The 21,009-nt window shown below is 45.6% G+C and overlaps 1 protein-coding gene across 3 annotated transcripts in view; it reads left to right on the plus strand.

The window, feature by feature from the left end:
• Positions 1-668: 668 nt before the first annotated feature.
• Positions 669-21,009, plus strand: part of inpp5d (inositol polyphosphate-5-phosphatase D) — a 163,206-nt gene continuing 142,865 nt past the window's right edge. For 2 of the 3 annotated variants that reach the window (XM_041182271.1, XM_041182278.1), the window contains exons 1-2: positions 669-878; positions 15,361-15,424. In XM_041182271.1, coding sequence (XP_041038205.1) covers positions 745-878; positions 15,361-15,424 — 198 coding nt within the window. In that variant the 5' untranslated portion in view covers positions 669-744. Of the gene's footprint in view, positions 967-15,360; positions 15,425-21,009 lie in introns of all 3 variants that reach the window. The other variant, XM_041182286.1, reaches the window with a different exon arrangement.

Consider the following 21,009-nt stretch of genomic DNA (forward strand, 5'->3'; position numbering starts at 1 on the left):
TTTGGTGAGCGTTAATGAGGTTGAGGTGAATGGTTTGGTGAGCGTTAATGAGATTGTGGTGAATGATTTGGTGAGCATTAATGGGATTGAGGTGAATGATTTGGTGAGCGTTAATGAGATTGAGGTGAATGATTTGGTGAGCGTTAATGAGGTTGAGGTGAATGGTTTGGTGAGCGTTAATGAGATTGAGACAAATGGTTTGGTGAGCATTAATGAGATTGAGGTGATGGTTTGGTGAGCATTAATGAGATTGAGGTGAATGGTTTGGTGAGCGTTAATGAGATTGAGGTGAATGATTTGGTGAGCGTTAATGAGGTTGAGGTGAATGGTTTGGTGAGCGTTAATGGGATTGAGACAAATGGTTTGGTGAGCGTTAATGAGATTGAGGTGAATGGTTTGGTGAGCGTTAATGAGATCGAGGTGAATGGTTTGGTGGGGTGTTAGTGAATCTAGAGGTGAATAGTTTGGTGGGTGTTAATGAGACTGGAGTGAATGCTTTGGTTGGTGTTAATGAATCTAGATGTGAATGGTTTGGTGGAGGGTGGGTGAGATTACAGATGAGTGGGCCGGAACTGTTGTACTTGAAATAAAGCACGTGTTATTTATGTGAGTCTGACAGGAGTTTTGAGGAAGTGAAACTCAGTCTGGCTTCGTCACTGCAGGAAAGGCTGTTTGAAGACGCCGTGAAGCGTTCACTTTATTTGAAGCAGGCAGCGGAGTTTGGATGGAATAAAGTGAAGGAAAATGAACGATCGGTGGTACCATGAAGACATCTCCCGACCAATGGCAGAGACCCTGCTCGCCAAGGCGGCACAGGACGGCAGCTTTCTGGTCCGGCACAGCGAGTCATTCGAAGGAGCGTTAGCCCTGTGCTTGCTGTAAGTCAGTGATGGGTATAGTCTGGACAGGGTACACACTCCAATCTCACTGCGGAGGCTCTGAGGGATGGGAAACATCTCTTTCAAGGTGGGTTTCACGGGCTACCTCCCTTGCTGCTGTGTTCACCTGCTGGTTCCTATGAAACAGCAGTGTCCACTCTGCACAGTGCCCTAGCTCTGGACAGAACTCTTGTTACTGAGATCTTTATCGATCCTATTGCCCCGGAGGTTTGTGATTATCATTCCAATACTCTGATCACTCCGAATGGTGAGTGACTATTGGTCTAAACCCTGATTTCTCTCTCGGGCTCGGTAATTATTGATCTGCCTCCAGATTTCTCTGCTGAGAATCTCCAGCTCTGAGCGCAAACTGGCAAATAATAGGAGAATCGTTGAAGTGCATTGAGCTACTCAACCTAGCACCTGACACTTCGGTACAAGTTCTGAATTATTGACTGAGTTATTCTATGAGTAACACCCTTTGAGTGAAAACCACTGTCAGCCCCAACATTGATACATTCTTTAGCTCTGTTAGAACAACAGCAGTGAATTGGCATTTGCTCCCATCACAGTAACATAGATGCCTTTCCATTTTGGGAAGATAATTGAGAAATCTGTGATAAAATGCGAACTTATTGCAAGCTTCTCTTTTTCAATTAGTAGTAGATTTGGAGTTAGCTTTAATCTCCTGTTTATTTCCATCCTTTCCATTTCTAAACACTCCTAGGAGTATCCACAGAGTGGATCAATGGAGTCGGGAGGGTTATAAATCCATTATTTAATTCAATGGTCAGTGTTTGCTTTTTGGGACTTGTCTCTATCACGGGTCATATGCAGGATGGCCATAAATCCCACAAGACCTTTTCATCGTACTTTTCTCCCTGCCTGCTCCATAGTCTACACCCATTACCATTCTTCCGTTCAAGTACATGGTCCCACCAACTTTGCTTTGACCTTGAATATGTCCTTTACTTTTACAGTGTTTACTGAATAATTGATAGTTTGTACCTGAATGAACCCTCCACTTTGACACACCATACAAGGCAGCATTAATAAACTTGCAGGATGAGCATGCAATTGGCAAATTAATTTCAATTCCATGTAGACAAGTATGAGGTGTTACATTTTGGTAGAAAGAATAAAATGGCCTCATACTGCTTGGAAAATAAGTGTCTAATGGGATAGAGGAGCAAAGGGATTTTCATGGTACAGTTGCATAAGTCACTTGTGTAAATAGAGACACAAGTGAATAAGGTCATAAAAATATAGCTCAAATATTGGGGTGCATTTACAAAGGGTTAGAATTGAAAGTCAAAGAAGTTATGTTAAACTTGTGTAGAACATTGGCTCGACCACACTTGGCAGACTGTCAGCAGTTCTGGTCTCCATGCTATAAAAATGATGTGACATTGGAGAAAGTGCAGAAAGGTTCACAAAGATGATACCAGAACTGAGAGGATATACTTATTAGCAAAGTCTGAATAGGCTGGGGTTCTTCTCTCTAGAACAGAGAAGGCTGAGGGATGCCTTACTTTTGTCAGGAACAGCAAAGCAAGGCAAATAAATACAAAATTATTGCTAATAAATCCAATAGGCAGTTCAGGAGAAATGTGTTACGCAATGAGTGGTAAGAATATGGAATTCACTACGACAAGAAGTAGTTGAGATAAATAGCGAATGGGAGATGGGGGCTTTGTTTGTTGACTGGATACTAGAATGTTGGTCGCTTCATTTCCTGTTGCTTGGCCTTTGTGGACTCATTAGGTAAAACTGATTTCTGTCAATATGTTTCAATGATGATTCACATTGGCATAGAGCTTAACCCTCCTGTTGTGTAGTTTCATGGTTACAAAAGGAGTCTCTCTTTTCCATCTGAAATTCATAGTTTATGGATCACAACATGGTTGTTTCAATGATGTTTGACTATAGTAAGTCCCAACTGCTTTAATAAGTTTTGCACCTGAACCAGTCACTAGCTTATGCTTTGTATATACCTTCATTTCCTTCCTTCTCTGAGGGAAGATCTTGTTCTCTCAACCATAGAACATAGATCAGGAGGCCATTTGGCCCCTTAAACCTGTTCCATCATTCATTTTGTTCATGGCTGACAGGTGTCTTAAATTCATTCCCTACCTTGATTCCATATCCCTTAAGACCCTACCTAACAAAAACCTATCAATCTCAGTTTTGAAATTCTCAACCGTTTTTTAGGGGAGGTAATTCCATATTACTGCTATCCTTTCTATGAAGAAATGTTCCTTATGTCACCATTGAATAGCCTAGCTCTAATTTTAAGGTTAAGCCTTCTTGTTCTGTACTGTGACACAAGAGGGAACAGTTGCTCTCTATCTGCCCTGTCAAATCCTTTAATCTTTTTAAACACCCCAATCAGAAAACCCTTTAATCTTCTATACCCGAGGGAATACAATCCTGTGCTGACAGCTGTGGAGAAATGAGGAACTCGTCATGTGACAAATCAAAGGCATATGTTGAGTCATGCCACTCAGTAGCAAAGTAGGCCAAAGATCTGAAACTCTTGCTCATACAGGGAAGAAATTGGGCTCATTTTGTGAAACAATGGTTTGAGTAGATCTATAGGAGAGAAAACAACAATAGGTTTCTAGGGAAATATCTGTGGGATTCAACCCCTGGCCATTGGGAGCTTTTCTGAGAAACTGCAGTGACTTGAGTAAATAGATTTGAAAACAATTCAGTGTTTGCAACAGCCTGGAAAAGGTTCAATTTCCCCTGGGCTTTCTATTCAACGTCTATCTGTTCTGATTTGTAGCTGTTGGATGCTTATGAACTTACAGATCAAACTCTCACTTCCTCTTTCATTGCCTGCCTCACATCTGCCAGAAACCTCTGCTTTGATTCGTGAATGCTCTGGCAGTTTGGGCAGATTTCATGTGCCCATCTAATCAACAGATTGGGTTTTCACATATTTGCAGTTCTGTTGATGTGGAATTTGAGGGACACTTTGAATTACTCAAGAGGTTAGGGAATTTAGAACAGTGTTGATAAGCGGAAGAGATCAGAGACTGAGGATGAAATGAACAAAAGTAATCTTACCACAATATAACGTTTCAACTTCATTGTCAGTGCTTTTCTCCTCATTTTAAAATTTCTTAAAGCACATCTCTTCAACGATGCTTTTGACCACCTCTGCTAAAACTTTCCACTCTCTGTGAAGTGCCTTGAAAATCTTTTGATTTAAGATGGTACAATAATGCACATTCCTCTGCGAGATTTTAGTGGTGTTGTTTAACACAGTGGGTCAACCTGTTCTTCGCACAGGATTCCCAGTGATGAAGGCAGGATGCTTTTCAGGATTGAACAGAAAAGTCTCCTTCTTTATTCCATCAGTATGTCCTTTAAAAGAGGACATCATTCCCCCACCAGTCTCTTTATGTTGTTCCAATAATAATGCAGTGGGGGGAGTGTGAGGTTATTCACTTTGGTAGTAAGAATAGAAAAGCAGAATATTTTTTAAAAGGCATGAAAACTTGTAAATGTTAATGTTCAGAGAGACTTGGGTGCACTTGTACAAGGAACATAGAAAGTTAGCATGGAGGTACAGCAAGCAATTGGGAAGGAAAATTGCATGTTGGCCTTTATTGCAAAGGGATTGGAGTTCAAATGTAAGGAAGTCTTGGTTCTTTTACATGACTTTGGTGAAACCACACCTAGAACACTGTGGACAGTTTTGGTCTCCATACTTAAAGAAGGATAGACTTGCAATTTGAGGTGGTACAGTGAAGATGCAATAGTTTGGTTCCTGGGATCAGAGGGTTGTCCTATGATGAGATGATGAGTAAATTGGGTCTACACTGTCTGAAGTTTAGGAGAATAAGAGTTGATCTGATTGAAACATACAAGATTCTGAAGGAATTGACAGGATAGATGCTAAGAGATTGTTTCCCCTGGCTGGGAACATGGGGCCACAGTCTCAGAATAAGAGGACAATCATATAGGACTGAAATGAGGAGAAATTTCTTCATTCAAAGGGTTCTGAAACTTTGGAATCCTCTACCCCGGAGAGTTGTTGATGTATGATCATTGAATACATTCAAGACAAGATAGACAGATTTGCGGAGAAGTGTAAGATGATGCATTTTGGTAGGAAGAACATGCACAGACAATATAAAATAAGAGGTGAAATTTTGAAGGAGGTGCAGGAGCAGAAAGACCTGGATGTGTATGTGCATAGATCATTGCAGGTGGCAGGACGGGTGGAGAGAGCAGTTAATAAAGCAGATAGTATCCTGAGCTTCATTAATAGGGGCATGGAGTAAAAGAGCAAGGAGGTTATGCTGAATTTATATAAATCACATGTCAGATCTCACTTGGAATATTGTGTACAGTTCTGGGCACCATATTATAGGAAGGATGTGAACGTAATGGAGGGAAATTTCAATTGGCAGGTACAGCTATCAGTCTTCTGTAGTCTGGTCCAATAAAGGCTCCACCTGAGTCCTGTGCAGCAGAACTAGCATGCAACTTTGGCCTCTGATGATGTGATACCTGTACTATCTGTTTCTCATGCCCAAGCTCCTGTGTATTTGTGCCCAGTGTCTCACTGCACTGAGATCCCTCCTCTATCCGAGCCACTAAAATATGCACAGCGTGAGTGTCTGAGCTGGTGACTGTGAGTGTTAAGATCGAGTGATGATGTCTCCTCATCTTCACCATATTTTGTTTCTTCTCCCACTGACTAGGCAGACTCCAGTTTGCAGGTATCTCAAATGAAAAAAGGGATGAGGGTTGGGTTGCGGTGAGGGGAAAGGAAAAAATGAGAAGTCCATGCTTTCACTATCTGTAGTTTCTAAGTCAGAAGGAATTAAAGGATGAACGGAAGCAGGATGAGACATCATGTCTGCAATACATCAAATAGGCTTAATCGGGTTAATAATGTACTGCGATTCCCGCACTGGTTTTCAGGGTTTAGCCAATTCTTTCCCGAATTCAATACATTTGAGGTGGTACAGTGAAGATGCAGTATTTTGGTTCCTGGGATCAGCGGGTTGTCCTATGATGTGATGTTGAGTAAATTGGGTCTACACTGTCTGAAGTTTAGGAGAATAAGAGTTGATCTGATTGAAACATACAAGATTCTGAAGGAGATTGACAGGATAGATGCTAAGAGGTTGTTTCCCCTGGCTGGGAATATGGGGGCACAGTCTCACGATAAGAGTGTCCAAAGTTAAAAATAATCCCCAGGAGCTTCAATTTGATACCCTTGTACCGTCATTTACAATCTAATCCTCCCCACAGCTTAGTTTAATAAAAAGCAGACAGCACTGACACAGAATGTCCCAGGTTAACTGAAAAAAGTTAAAGGCAGTATCAAACTTAAAGAAAAATCATATAATTATACAAAAACGGATGGTAGGTCAGGAGATTGGAAAAAATATAAATAACAACATAGAATGACAAAAAGATTAATAAGGAGGGAAAAATTAGAGTATGAGAGAAAGCTAGCTTGTAATATAAAGACAGATAGTAAGAGTTTCTGTAGATATTTAAATCAGACAAGAGTTAACAAAGTGTGCATTGGTCCTATAGAGTATGCGTCTGTGGAATTTTGCTTCGGCCTTCACTATAGAGGACACAAGTGACATACCTGAAATAGCTGTAAATCAGGAAACGGAACTCAGGAAAATTTCACCGACAAGGGAAGTGGTATTGAGAAAATTGCTGGGGCTGCGGGCTGACAAATCTCTAGGTCCAGATGGGCTTCACCCTAAGATCTTGAAAGAAGTGGCGAGAGAGATAGTTGATGTGCTGGTTTCAATTTTCCAAAATTCCCTAAATTTGAGGAAGGTTCCTTTACATTGGAAAATAGCAAATATGTCCTCAGAACATTAGTCATGTACTCTGGATCACTGACGGCACCATCTGCCTCACCTGTACTTTATATAGACTTAGCAACATGATGAGGTTATTTTGTCAGTAGGCTAATTTGGAATTGCTGAATGCCGCAAATATTCAAAGACGAGGAATGAAAACACTGCAATGGAGTTAACCCACAGTAAAGGGGAAGAAAAGATTAAGTGAACTGGCACTTAGAAGGAGAAAGAGAACTGCTAGCTAGAACTATAGGTCTCTGACCAGACCACAGTACATGAATAAGGAAAGACCTGTGCACACAGGTGGGTCACATGCGCTGTACACACTTACATGTACTCTCACATTATATATCACACACAGGTGTACAAACAGATATACACATTACACTTTTTAATCTATACTAATGACTTGGGCTTGGGTATACCAGGCATAATTTCAAAGTTGCAGATGACACAAAATGTGGAAATGTAGTCAACAGTGAGGTAGACATGTGGAAGATGAAATTTAACGCTCAGAAGTATGAAATGATATATCTTAGGAGGGAGAATGAGAGGCAATATGAATTAATTTTAAATGGAGTGTTTCTGAAAAAATAGGCTCAATTTTCTTTTCCATTGTCTTCAACAATAAAGAACATTGATTGTGGAGTAAAACAGTTTGCTGATTTGTTAAGAGCTTCTATTGTTATACTGGTTCTAACCAATTTTACACGCTGTGCCCAGGAAAGGGAGTCTATTAATCTTTGGGTTAAGGTGCCATTAATTCTTGTTGTACTAAATCTCATCACACAGGTCAGACCTTTCTCCTCAGCCTGATTATGAAATCTGAGGGTATTTCCATGGCAACCAAAGCAATCTCTTTATTTGATGGAGCCACAAAAATATAAACTCTGCAGCGGTAGTGTTATATTGGCTGAATTTTCCCAGGATTGCACTAAGTGTGCTAGCGGGCAGGTAAAATAGTAAAATAGGTAAAATGCTGAAGAAAATGGAGGCTTTTCACACCGTATCTTCCTAAGCCCACCTCATTATTTATTTACTCCTGGCATTTCCAGGCTGGGTGGGCTCCCATTCACCTGCTTGCCTTCACCCCGCTGTTGCATCACACCAGCCGCCAGCAAAGCGCTCATCGCCACCAGCTCACCACCGTTGCCTGGGAGACATGGCCAGCAAAGGCAAAAGGACTGCAGCCCCTGCTTCAACAGCAGGACCCTTGAGCGACTGCTGGATGCTGCGGAAGCCCGCCAGGATGTCCTGTACCCCCGCTCTGGCCGCAGGATGGGTAGCAACGTCACCAACCCAGCTTGGGAGGTGGTGACAGCGGTGGTCAGTACAAACGCCCTGCAGAGGAGGACAGCCACCCAGTGCTGCAAAAGGATGGATGATCTCCTCCGTTCCGCCGGGGTAAGTCACTCTTGTTATCACTCCCAACTCACACACTCACAAACCCATCACATATCCACAGGGCCCTCATGGGGACCTTACCATTCACTCTCTCACACTCACTATCATTGTCCTCATCCTGTTCATAGGACCACTCAACACATACAAAGACCAAGCATACTTATCATCTGGCCCAGCAGGAGTCCTGATACACTCTTCCCATCTCTATCCATGCAGGACAAACTGGCTCACAACAGGAGGGAAAGGTCACAGACGGGTGGAGGGATGCTGGAGACCAAAGTTCTGACAGAATTCGAAAACAGAGCCATCCAGCTGGCCGGCGATGACTGGAACCGTTCCTGTGCTGACAGTGAGGTCGGCGCTGCTCTACCAAGTGAGGATCCAACAGTGCAACGTCCATCAGACAACCATGTCCTGTGTGATGTGTCCTCTTTCACAGGCCACTGCCATGCATTCATTATCTCCCCTTGCTTTCACAGGCACATCTGGGAAGCAGCAGACAGAATCCATGACCCAGGGCCTCCAGGCAAGCTCTGAAGAAACCTCTGAAGAAGAATCTGAAGTAACCCACCCTGAAGTCCCGTCACAGCGCTCACCCACACCCTCCACTAGTGCAGAGACACACACCTCAGTGGAACCTAGCTTTAGAGTAGCCCCGGGGTCACAATCTGCTGAGTACATTGCACTGTCTGATCCACAGCAGGCGGAGGCAAGTACTTTCCTGGTCCCTGGCACTCAGAGGACTGCTGGAGGCCAGAACATTGCTGAGTCCAAGTCAGATGACAAGCCTCTGAACTCGGTCATGTCACAGTTGCTGGAGCTGCAAAGGTAAGCTCGGGAACATCAGGAAGGGATGTCTGCTGCACTCTTCAGATTGCAAGGCACAATGGAGGAGTCCATCAGCCTTCAGGCTGAGGTGATAGCACCGTCATTGCAAAGCACTTAGGTCAACCCTGGCAAGATGGCAGCTGCCATGAAGACGTTGGCCTAGGATGTCACTGCTATGCTGCATGCTCGGGCTTAACTCCATCACTGACGCCATAGCTGGCCTCCAATAGTGTGTACGCAAGAGAGGTGCTGGGAGCTCGATCTCACTCCAGCCACCCCATCTGCCAATGGAGTCAGCCAGGAGCCTTCGGGCACCCATAGGATAGAGGATCAGCAGGTGCACACTCCGAGGCCGTTCACCTAGGTGACTCTGGGAGTGATTCCCATATTCTTGTGATCTCTGCAGATCCAGCTCCACAGGCCATAGAGGGTGACATTGCTACACAACAGGACCCTGAAAGCAAGCCGGGACCCTCCAAGTCTCGGCCCTCCAGAAGACGCCCGCCAAAGTCATCACAGACAGGGTGTAGCAGTCAGCAGGCTGGATTCGCCCCCACTGTTGATGTCTGGGGAGCACCAAGATGTAGCAGTAGGGTTAGGAAAGTTAAGGAGAATTATCTGTGCAGCCTGGGCATGGGTGTTAATCACTTGCACATAATGTTCACTATTGTCTATAAACTCCCAACAATGTCTCCCTCCTTATGACTTCCTGTCCTGGTGATCAGTGTTCGTGTCACTCAGATGTGAAACCTTTCTGCACAAAATGAAAGGCAGGTGTCTCAGGCCAGGGCCTCTTCCCCTTGCTCTGTGCGGCCTTCAGGCCACTGTGATGGTCCAGCCTCACACTCCTTGGAAACATTACTGATGCCTGTACCTCGGCAGCACTGGTCATTGCTGCCAGAATGTAGTGGGCAGGTGCCACAGAGTTCTCTCATGCTCTCTGTGTGCTCCCAGCACCTTTAAGGTGGGGCTGGCCCATATCACATTAGCATCTGTGATCAGTGATGCTGTGCACCAGCTCCTGAAGGACTGAGGTGCTGAAGGCAGACACAGCATCAGAAGCATCTAAAGTTTCATGGCTGCGTCTCTGAGATGCCCTGATCATGGAGTGCAAGCGAGCTGCCCTCGACCAGACAGGAGTCAGATATTCTCAGAGTCATGTGAAGACCTATGGAGTGTCCTCACTGCATGTTGTCATCATCTGCCTGTGAACGAGCGACTATTAGGGCCTCCACTACATCTCCATGACAGGAGCTTTCTCACAGAGGATATTGGCGCTGCCATAAGCCAGGCTGGAGTCAAACGTTCACAACTGCGATGTGAGGATCTATGTGGACAGCTCACTTGCATGTCGACATAATCCTCCACAAATCTGGCAGCTATGAGGGCCTCCTGAGTGCACCTGCCTCATCTAGCCAGTGCAAGAGCCTCATCCCCGTCATCATCACCACTGAGGACGCCCTCACCCTCATCCCCATCAGCGTCCTCCTCATCAGAGGAGGCATGGAGCTGCTCCATCTCCTCCTCAGCCAGCTCCTCTCCCAGTTGCAGCACCAGGTTGTAAAGGGCGCAGCAGACAACGATGCCTGACACCCTCTGCGGACTGTATTGCAGGTCTCCTTCAGACCAGTCCAGGAAACCGGGATCTCATCTTCAGCATTCCAATGGTCTGCTCCACCAAGTTGTGAGCTGCAGCATGAGTCTCATTATATCATTGCTCTGCTGTAGTCTGAGGCCGCCGCATGTGTGTCATCAGCCATGGTCTCGGCGGGTAGCCCTTGTCCCCAAGGAGCCATCCCTGCAGCCTCTGTGAAACCTGGAAGACTGCAGGGATCTGCGAGTGACTCAGGATGTAGGCGTCGTGCACACTCCCTGGAAACTGTGCACAGACCTGCAGGATGCATTTCTGGTGGTCGCACACCAGCTACACATTCAGTGAATGGAAGCCCTTGCAGTTGATGAAGTCCATCAAGTGTAGCCATGGAGACTTGAGCACCACATGAGTGCAGTCAATTGCACCCTGCACCTGTGGGAATCCCGAGATCAGGGTGAATCCAATGGCCCTTGTATCCTGGCTATCCCGGTCCCAAGCGAAATGCACAAAGTTGTGTACCATGGAGAAGATGGCATCCGTGACCTCATGGATGCATTTGTGGGTGGCAGATTGTGAAATCCCACAGAGGTCACCTGTGGAGCCTGAAAGGAGCCACTGGCATAGAAACTTAGCACCGGAGTCACTTTCACAGCCACTGGCAGTGGATGCCATCCATGTCCCCTTGGCGCCAAGTCCTGCAGTAAGTGGCAGATATGAGCCACCAGATCCCTAGACATGCGCAGTCATCAGCGACACTGGTTCTCAGTCACCTGCAGGAATGGCAGGCGGTGATTATAGATCCTGGGTGTTGCTAGGCGCCGACCAGCCACGGCTCACTGTCACCCCTGGGCAGCGTGTGTGGGAGCCCCAGCTGTCCCCTTCTTCATGAGGCTGCTGCTCCTGCCTTTGCACAGCCAGGTACCTCAGTCACTCTCTCCTCCATCTTCTACTGTCTCTGTAGGCCATCAGGCAGACAGCTAGATCACCAGGATCCATGTTCCTGACCTGGTCCTCCTGCAGCATGAAAGAGAGAGAGAGACGTGGTTATCATGGCTGTACTTATCATCTTTCCTGACCCTGTGTGATTGCCCCTTAATGCTTCCCGGAGAGTGCTGGCCACCCCTCGGATGGCCAGAGATGAGTGACCTGCATGGCTGTCCTGTCAACATGCGACATGGGGGACACTGTTCCAAACAGGGAACCTGAGATTGCAAGGGGCTGTGAGCACCTCCAGCAGTGACTGTTACATGACCAGCGATAGCGAGGAGATTGTACAACGTGTGCAGTCCAACTGCTCCGTGGTCCAATAAAGTGGTGTTGGACTCGAAGTCTGTGCCAGGGGGGTAGGGGGGTGGGGGTAAGGTATGGATTACTTGGTGGCCCTTTGGTGCCTCCGCATTGCTTGCAATGTCGTGCAGGCTAGGACCCTGACCCCAATCATATCACTGTGGATGCACCTGATCTGTCTTAGTTGCAGAAGCATTGTCAGTTTATACAGGTGACCCAAATACGTGGCCACTTCACTCACTTACCCTGCCCTCCACCTGTGCATGGGATGCAGCACCAGGGCAGCAGTCGCCTCTGAGGCTGGCCATCACTCGCCCCCAGACACCCCCACCCCTCAGCAGTCGCCCGTGGGGCCGGGCATCAGTTTCCCCTGCCCCCTGGTGCCTCTGAGGCCTTTAAACAACGGGCGAGCTGTGGTGAACGCTGCTGCTCACTCACCTTAGTTCCCCCAAAGTGAAGGCCGCCAAGTGCATGTTGCCTGCAAGCTGTTGTGAAACACGTCAGCGTGCTGTCCTGCTGATGTGGGCGGACGATACGGTGGGGTTCTAATAGCCTGGTGGGATGGCCTTTTAATTATATGCTAATGTATTACAATTAGCTCCCTGCCGACTGATAGCAGGAAACGCAGCCAACCATTAGCAGGCTGAGCGGAAAATCGTAACCTGCCTTAACGCCGTCATGAAGTGGGTCTTGCCATATTTTCCGCGCAGGCCACCTATCATGCCCGCCACCAGTGGGCTCGGAAAATTCTGCCCATTGTCTTAACAATCAATGATTAGCGCCATTATTTTACCCAAAATGATTTGCTTCAGGTTTCAATCCTGTTGGCTAGGCCAGTGAGAGGGAATGAAATTTTCCCATTGGTTCAGGACAGGAATGAACGTGTGAAAGCGAATGAAATAAGGAAATTCATAATAACCATGCAGTGTTTTCGATTGTCTGCTATTACACTTAAATGCAGCATAATGGTACAACTGAATGTGATTGCTTTTAACCAGGGTGTATATACTGTTGACAACTGAACGAGTGTTGTAGATAAAGTAGTATCGACCAACCAGGAAATGATCATAGCTCAGCCTTAGGATTTAGATAAGGTCATTGAGCTGCTGTAGCTTCATGCTTTGATATTTGAGATTGTGCTAGTTCCATTCTACCTTGATCCTAAGCCTGTTAAAGGGCTAGAGCAGAACATCCTCCACTCTGATCTAGTCTTGTCAGTAATATTCTTTAATGTGGGAAGAGCTTGATCTTTCATTATATAAATATTTAAGTACCTCAGAAATAGGAGCAGGAGTAGGCTACAGAGTCCCCAAACCATTCTGGCTGAAGTTTTACATTGACTGCGCTTTTACACTTTCCTCATGCTCTTAGTAAAGCCCTCCAAGAATGTTATACATTTTAATGAGATCACTTCTCATTCTTCTCCAAAGAATGTAGGTCCATTCTATTCAATCTCTCCTCATAGGGCAATGCTGTCATCCCAGGAACCAATCTAGTTAGCCTTCATCACACTGCACCACCCCCCTCCCCCAAGTCAAGTATATTATATCTCCCTTATGTACAGAATTCAAAACTTTCCACAGTACTACAGGTGTGCTCTCACTCCAATGCCCTACGTAACTGTAGGAGCATTTCCTTACTCTTATACTGCAGCTTTCCTGCAATAAAGGCTAACATTCCATTTGCCTTCCTATTGCTTGCTGTACCAGCATGCTAACTTTCTGCGATTTCTGTACATGACGTTCTTATGTCCTACAGATGTATAAGGAATTGACTGCCGCACTCTGAAAGAATCCAATTTGTGATTAAGATCCCTTTGGAATTTCTTTAGCCCTTATTCTAATTAGTAAATCTACCTTGTTGCAGCTTGGAAAGTTAGTGGTTAGAATATTTGTTTCCCATCTGCTGTTTGTTTAAATGGAACCTTCTAAAAGTTTCCAAAACAGCTTTTATACTAGAGAATTCAAAATAAGAGCAATATTGAAGGAGTGATGCACTATCAGAAGTTCAGACTTTTGACTGAAAGGCTAAATAGGGCCCCGCCTGCTCGCACAGGTAGAAAGGGTTGCCAACCCTTCAGGATTGGCCTGGAGTCTCCAGGAATTGAGATCAACCTCCAGGACACTGCTGTGTGCTGTCCTGGGACTGGGTGGGACAGTGGGACAGACACTGTCCTTTCACACTCTGGGACTGGGTGGGACAGTGGGTCAGACACTGTCCTTTCACACTCTGGGACTGGGTGGGACAGTGGGTCAGACACTGTCCTTTCACACTCTGGGACTGGGTGGGACAGTGGGTCAGACACTGTCCTTTCACACTCTGGGACTGGGTGGGACAGTGGGTCAGACACTGTCCTTTCGCACACTACACTGGGTGGGACAGTGGGTTTTTACTTCTGCACTCCTTTACTTGGATTTAATTCTAGCCCAGGCAGTTGTGATGAAAGTTTTAGGTGTCAGTTGGCTGTAATAAGTTTGTGAATCTTTATTGCATTCCTATTGGCTTACACATTGTAAATAAGTGCAGTTTTTAAGTGTCATCTTTTGCCTGGTGGTAGTACTGTTGATTTTCAGCTGAAAGGTGGTGAGATCAAGCCCTGCTCCAGAGACTTAAGATAATCTAGGCTGACACTCTTTTACAGATTTCAGGGAGGGTTACATAGCAGAGGGGCTGTTGTTAAACCAAAGAAACATCTGGTCTCCTGGGGTGAATATAAAGATCATGCTATTTGATTAAACTGTGGTTAGGCCCCAGTTCCGGGCAGCATTTATCTTTCAAGGCTAAGGCTGGGATAAACAGATTTTGGTCTCTCAGGGAATTAAGGGATTTGTGGAGCAGGTGGGAAAATGGAGCTGAAGCCCAAGATCAGCCCTGATCGTATTTTTTTTATTAAGTCACAGGAAGTTGGCTTCGCTGGCTGGGCCAGCATTTATTGCCCATCCCTAGTTGCCCTTAAGAAGGTGGTGGTGAGCTGCCTTCTTGAACCGCTGCAGTCCACTGAATGGTGGGGCAGGCTTGACAGGCCATATGGCCTACTCCTGCTTCTATTTCTTGTGTTCTTGTGTTCGACCAACATCACCAAAGGAAAAGAACAGATTATCTGGTCTTTTATCTCATTGCTGTTTGTGGGATCTTGCTGTCACATTTCCCTATGTTATAACAGTGACCTTATGTCAAAAGTACTTGGTTTGGCTGTGAAGTCCTTTGGGACATTGTGAGTTCATGAAAGGTGCTGTATGGCATGTTCTTTCTTTCTAACAGGTGACACGAAGTTTGTAGAATGATTCAGCAAAGAAAGAGGCCATTTGGCCCATCACCTGTGCTGCACTTTCACTCGCAGAGGAGATGGAAGAGCTGGTTTCGGAAATGGACCAAGGAGCCGATAATGCAGAGAGATGCTGTGTCTTTATCATGTTGTATGGTGAGGGTGGGGGCAGAATAGAGGGTGTTCAGAAATCACGGCAAATAATCTACTTGAATCAAATTTAATTGTCTTATTTTCTTTGTTCCTCTTTTCCAGTTTTGAAAACCGCATCTACACTTACAGGATCTTTATAAATGAGGACAATATGTTATCTGTTCAGGTAGGTGTTTAATCATGCTTAAAGCACTGAACTGTGTCCCCATCACCCGGCAGAGCACTATGAATCTCTCCAAAGGCCCTTGGAGAGATCAGTACCAAATTAGCTTGAGTAATTGTTGAGACTCGAAGGGTCAGTGACCAATGTTTTGTCAATAACTATCTATTTAAGAGCAGATTTGCTAGTAATTCTAGTAATCACCAGTAGGCCAGTATTGATAAAGATGGACCTGATGATGTAATCTGTAAGAATATGGTTCCCCTTGCCCTGCTAGAATTGGGGATAAGTCAACCTTGGAGCAGGACATCTAGAATTGGAATTATGAGCTATGCTGATGGGTTGATATCCTGGTACTTTATTTGTTCCCTTTTAAGGCTTGAGGAGAAGTCTCAACATTTTTGACAATGCCAAATACTCCAGATGCTGAAAATCTAAAATAAAAACAGAAAATGCTGGAAATACGCAGCAGGTCCGGTAGCAGCTGTGGAAAGAGGAACAAAGTTAATGTTTTGAGTCAAATATGACTCTCCTTCAGAACTTCTCCATTCCTGTGGAAGAGTCATATTGCACACGAAATGTTAACTCTGTTTCTCTCTCTTCTTGGATGCTGCCAGACTGCTGAGTATTTCCAGCATTTTCTGTTTATATTTCTCATCCGTTTATTGTTGTTTCTTTAGCATTGTGTGAGTCCCTTGGGAGGTTGGATGGAAACTGTGATGGGGGTGATTTTACGGCTTGTGGAGGGAGTCAGCTGCGTGAGTTATCTCAGCTCTTTATTCCGTGCGTTAACTGTTTACTTCAGCATCCATGGATATCTATGCATGTATAAGATTACAGGGATATTTGCTGTCCTTTCAACACACACAAAATTTTTAAAAATTCATTCATGGGATGTGGGTGCTGCTGGCTAGGTGATAGTGTAATGGTATTTTTGCTGGATTAGTAATCCAGTAGACCCAGGATAATCCTCTGAGGGACCTGGGTTCAAACCCTGTCATGGCAGTTGGTAGAATTTGAATTCAATAAAAACCTGGAATTAAAAGTCTAATGATGACCATGAAACCATTGTCAATTGTTGTTAAAAACCCATCTGGTTCATTAATGTCCTTTAGGAAATGAAATCTGTTGTCCTTACCTGGCCTGGCCTACATATGTCTCCAGATCAACAGCAATGGATTAACTCTTAAATGGCCTCTGAAAAAGGACAATTAGGGATGGGTAATAAATGCTGGCCTAGCCAGCGATACCCACATCCCATGAGTAAATTAAAAATAAATATTTATTGCCCATCCCAAATTTCCCTTGAAAAGGTGGTGGTGAGCAGCCTTCTTGAACCGTTGGAGTCCATGTGGTGTTAGGGAGGGAGTTCCAGGATTTTGACCAGCAACAGTAAAGGAACGGCAATATATTTCCAAATCAGTACAGTAAGTGTATTGGAGGGAAACTTCCAGGTGGTGGTGTTCCCATGTGTCTGCTGCCGTTGTCCTTCTAGATGGTAGTGGTCATGGGTTTGGAAGGTGCTGTCTATGGAGGCTTGGTGAATTCCTTCAGTGCATCTTGTAGATGGTACACTTTGCTGCTACTGTGCATTGGTGGTGGAGGGAATGAATGTTTGTAGATGGGGTGCCAATCAAGTGGGCTGCTTTGTCCTGCATGGTGTCAAGCTTCTTGAGTGTTGTTGGAGCTGCACTCATCCAGGCAAGTGGAGAGTATTCCATCACACTCCTGATTTGTGCCTTGTAGATGGTGGACAGGCTTTAGGGAGTCAGGGGGTGAGTTACTCGCTGTAGGATTCCTGGCCTCTGACCTGCTCAGGTGGGAGAGGGGAAGTTGCTGGCATGAACTGGAAGGTGGAGAGTATCTGTTTGATTTGGGATGAAGGAGGATTCTGATATGAACTGGACTGTGGCGAGTGCTATGTGCTATGAAAGAAAACTCCTTCAGCTCTTGCCACAATCTTCCACTATCCTCCTGCTGGAAGATTGGTTATAGCTGTTGTTTCAGTCACGGCTGCCATTTCAGTGTAGCTGCATGTTGAAGATCTTTAGCTGTCTCAGAGTTTGCTGCTTTGCCAATTGGGTATAAGAAGCCAGAATGAGCCTGGGCCAAGTAAACTCTTATCTGTCCCTTTTAATAATTAACAGAAAGAAATCTGTGGAACCTATAAGCTCCAAGTTTTATTTATTCCAGCCTATTTTACCCTGAAGTAGGCCATTCAGCCCATTGCACCTGCACAGGGTCTTTGATGGAAGTTGTCTACATTCATCCTATTTCTCTTTCCTTTCCCCACATCCTTTGATATTCCTCCTTTTCAAAAAACCTATCTGATTCCCTTTCAATTATATTGTAGCCTCTGCCTAATGCCCATTTGTCAAAAACATTGGGTGGAATCGTCCCCTGCCATCATCGGCGGGGTTCGTGACAGGCAGGGGCAGATAATACAGCGGGAAATGGGTAAATTGGTTTCCCGATGGCAGGAAATGATGGTGAGAACTTGCGGTCCCAACCATCCTGGTGGGATAATGGCGGGTCACCACTCTCGCCAAAGGCTGTCGGGAAGCTGTCTTGCATCTCACTGTCAAGATTCAAATTAACACCCCACCTGGAATTGTCCTCCACCCCCCCACCACACCCCTGCCCGCCCCTCCCACCCACCTCACCCCCCCCCCCCGACCCCCTCCCCCCCCCCCACACACACACACACACACACACACACACCCACACACACATCTGATCAACCCCTCAACCAGCGGGATTTCACGCAAGTCCAGAACATGACCAGTTGAACGTGGCGTTCAGATGCCTGGACTTACTGAGATGGATGGACGGAGCAGCTTGGAGGCATGGAGCAGCAGGTGGACGGCTACAGCAGGTGGTTAGTGCACATCCACTGGGTTTGGGGGAGGGATGGGTCATGGAGCACTCAGAGAAGGAGGTAAGGCACAAAGAGGTGGGGCGGGTGAGGAAGTCAAAAGAGCAGGGGTGGGGAGAGAATGAAGCCTTGCAGTGGTCTTGGTTGGGTGCGGTGGGGGAATTGACTGGTGAGCATTGCAAGGGCCATAGGCAGGGTGTGTGGGAGGCAAACTGTGAGTTGTCGGGGGAAGGTGGACAAGGGGAACTGTGTGGAGGGGTGGGGGGGAAGGGTTCAGTGGGAGGGGTAGGTGCTATTGATAGTGGAATCCTGGGGGACAAACAGAGGGTATTAGTGGTGGCAGGGAACAGTCATGTTAAAAAGGACAGAGGGACGCGGTAAGGTGGGAGAGTGAGGATAAGTCAATGGCAGGTGAAGGGCCAGTTAGAGTTGTTGGAGGGGACTCTGAAGTGGATGCAGATCTTAGGGGTGGGCAAGATAAGGGTGGAAATCTCGATTGTGACTGGGGTGGGCTTGTTGGGGAGGGAGGACACATTCACAGTGACAAGCCGAAGGGTTATGGGGGTGCTGGTGTTCAAGGGTGATGGTAGGGCAAATGTGACACCGGCTTGGTGGGGGGGGGGGGGTGCAATGGACCCTTCCTTTTAAATATATAAAAGGGAAGAGAGAGGCCAAAGTGAACATAGGCTCCTTCGAGAATGAGACTGGCAAAATAATAATGAGGAACCAGGAAATGGTAGAAGAGTTGAGTAAATACTTTGCATCAGTCTTCATGGTAGAAGACACTAATAGCATTTCAAAAATACTAAATAATCAAGGGGCAAAATGGGGGGGAATAAATACAACAATTATCACTGGAGAAAAAGTACTAGGGATACTAATGGGAATAAAGGCCGATAAGTCCCCTGGACCTGATGGGTTACATCCTCGGATATTAAAGGAAATAGCTGCAGAGATAGTGGATAAACAGGCAGCAATCTTCCAAGAATCCTTAGATTCTGGAAAAGTTCCAGAGGATTGGAGAACTGCCAATGTTACACCCTTATTCAAAAAAGGAGGGAGACAAAAAACAGGTAACTGTAGGCCAGTTAGCTTAACATTTGTCACTGGGAAAATTTAAGGATGTAATAACAGAGCATTTAGAAATGCATAATCTAATCAAGCAGAGTCAGCATGACTTCGTGAAGGGGAAATCATGCTTGACAAATTTATTAGAACTCTTTGAGGAGGTAACAAGCAGGATAGATAAAGGGGAACCAGTTGATGTAATATATTTAGATTTCCAAAAGGCGTTCGATAAGATATTGCACATCAGACTATTTAATAAGATAAGAGCCTATGGTGTTGGGGGTAGTATATTAGCATGGATAGAGGACTGGCTAACTAATAGAAGACAAAAAGTTGGGATAAGGGGGGCATTTCAGGATGGAAACCTGTAACTAGTGGAGTGCCACAGGGATCACTGCTGGGGCCACAACTATTTACAATATATATTAATGACTTGGATAAGGGAAATGAATGTAACATCGGCAAGTTTGTGGATGACACAAAAATAGGTGGGAAGGCAAGTGGTGAGGATGACACAAAGAGTCTAGAGAGGTATATAGACAGGTTAAGTGCGTGGGCAAAAACTTGGCATATGGAATATAATGTGGGAAAATGATGTTATGCACTTAGGCAGGAAGAATAGAGCAGCTAAATCTTATTGAAATGGAGAAAGACTGCAGAAGGCTGCAGCGCAAAGGGATTTGGGAGTCCTTGTGCATGAATCCCAAAAAGCTAACATACAAGTTCAGCAGGTAATAGGTAAGGCAAATGGAGTGTTAGCCTTTATTTCAAGGGAATGGCGTATAAAATTAGGGAAGTCTTGCTAAAACTATACAAGGCACTGGTTAGGCCACACCTAGAATACTGTGAGCAGTTTTGGTCCCCTTATCTAAGGAAAGATACACTGGCATTGGAGGCAGTCCAGAGAAGATTCAGTAGGGGATGGAAGGATTTTCTTATGAGGAGAGGTTGAGTAGGTTGGGCCTGTACTCATTGGAATATAGAAGAATGAGAGGCGACCTTATTGAAACATATAAGATTCTTAGGGGGCTTGACTTGATAGATGCTGAGAGGTTGCTTTCCCTTGTGACGGAGTCTAGGACCAGTGGGCTTAATCTCAGAGTAAGGGGTTGCCCATTTAAGGCAGGGGTGAGGAGGAATTTCATCTCTCAGAGGGCAGTGAATCTGTGGAATTCTTTACCTCAGAGGGCTGTAGAGGCTGGGTCGTTAAGTATATTCAAGGCTGAGATAGACAGATTTTTAATCAATAAGGGAATCAAGGGTTATGGGGAAAAGGCAGGAAAGTGGAGTTGAGGTTGATCAGACTGGCCATGATCTCACTGAATGGAGGAGCAGACTTGATGGGCTGAATGGCCTACTTCTGCTTCTACGGCTAATGATGATGGGGGGAGGGTAGAAAATGTTTGAGCAGGCCTGGAACAAAGCACACACTGCTGCTGCTGAAGCACTGACCACTCCCTTGGTGTCCACCTCACTAAATGCTGGATGGGAGGAAGGCCATTGGGTGGGTGAGCTGCAGGTCAGTTCTACTGGACAACTGAGGGCGAACCCCAACATTTATTCCCGACAAGGGAAAGGTGTTTAAATGGAAAAGGCTGTGAAGGGCAAGTGAACAGCGTAGGTGGGAGACTTCTCACACATCGTCCGC

This window comes from Carcharodon carcharias, chromosome 2 (assembly GCF_017639515.1).
Source record: "Carcharodon carcharias isolate sCarCar2 chromosome 2, sCarCar2.pri, whole genome shotgun sequence".
NCBI lineage: Eukaryota > Metazoa > Chordata > Chondrichthyes > Lamniformes > Lamnidae > Carcharodon > Carcharodon carcharias.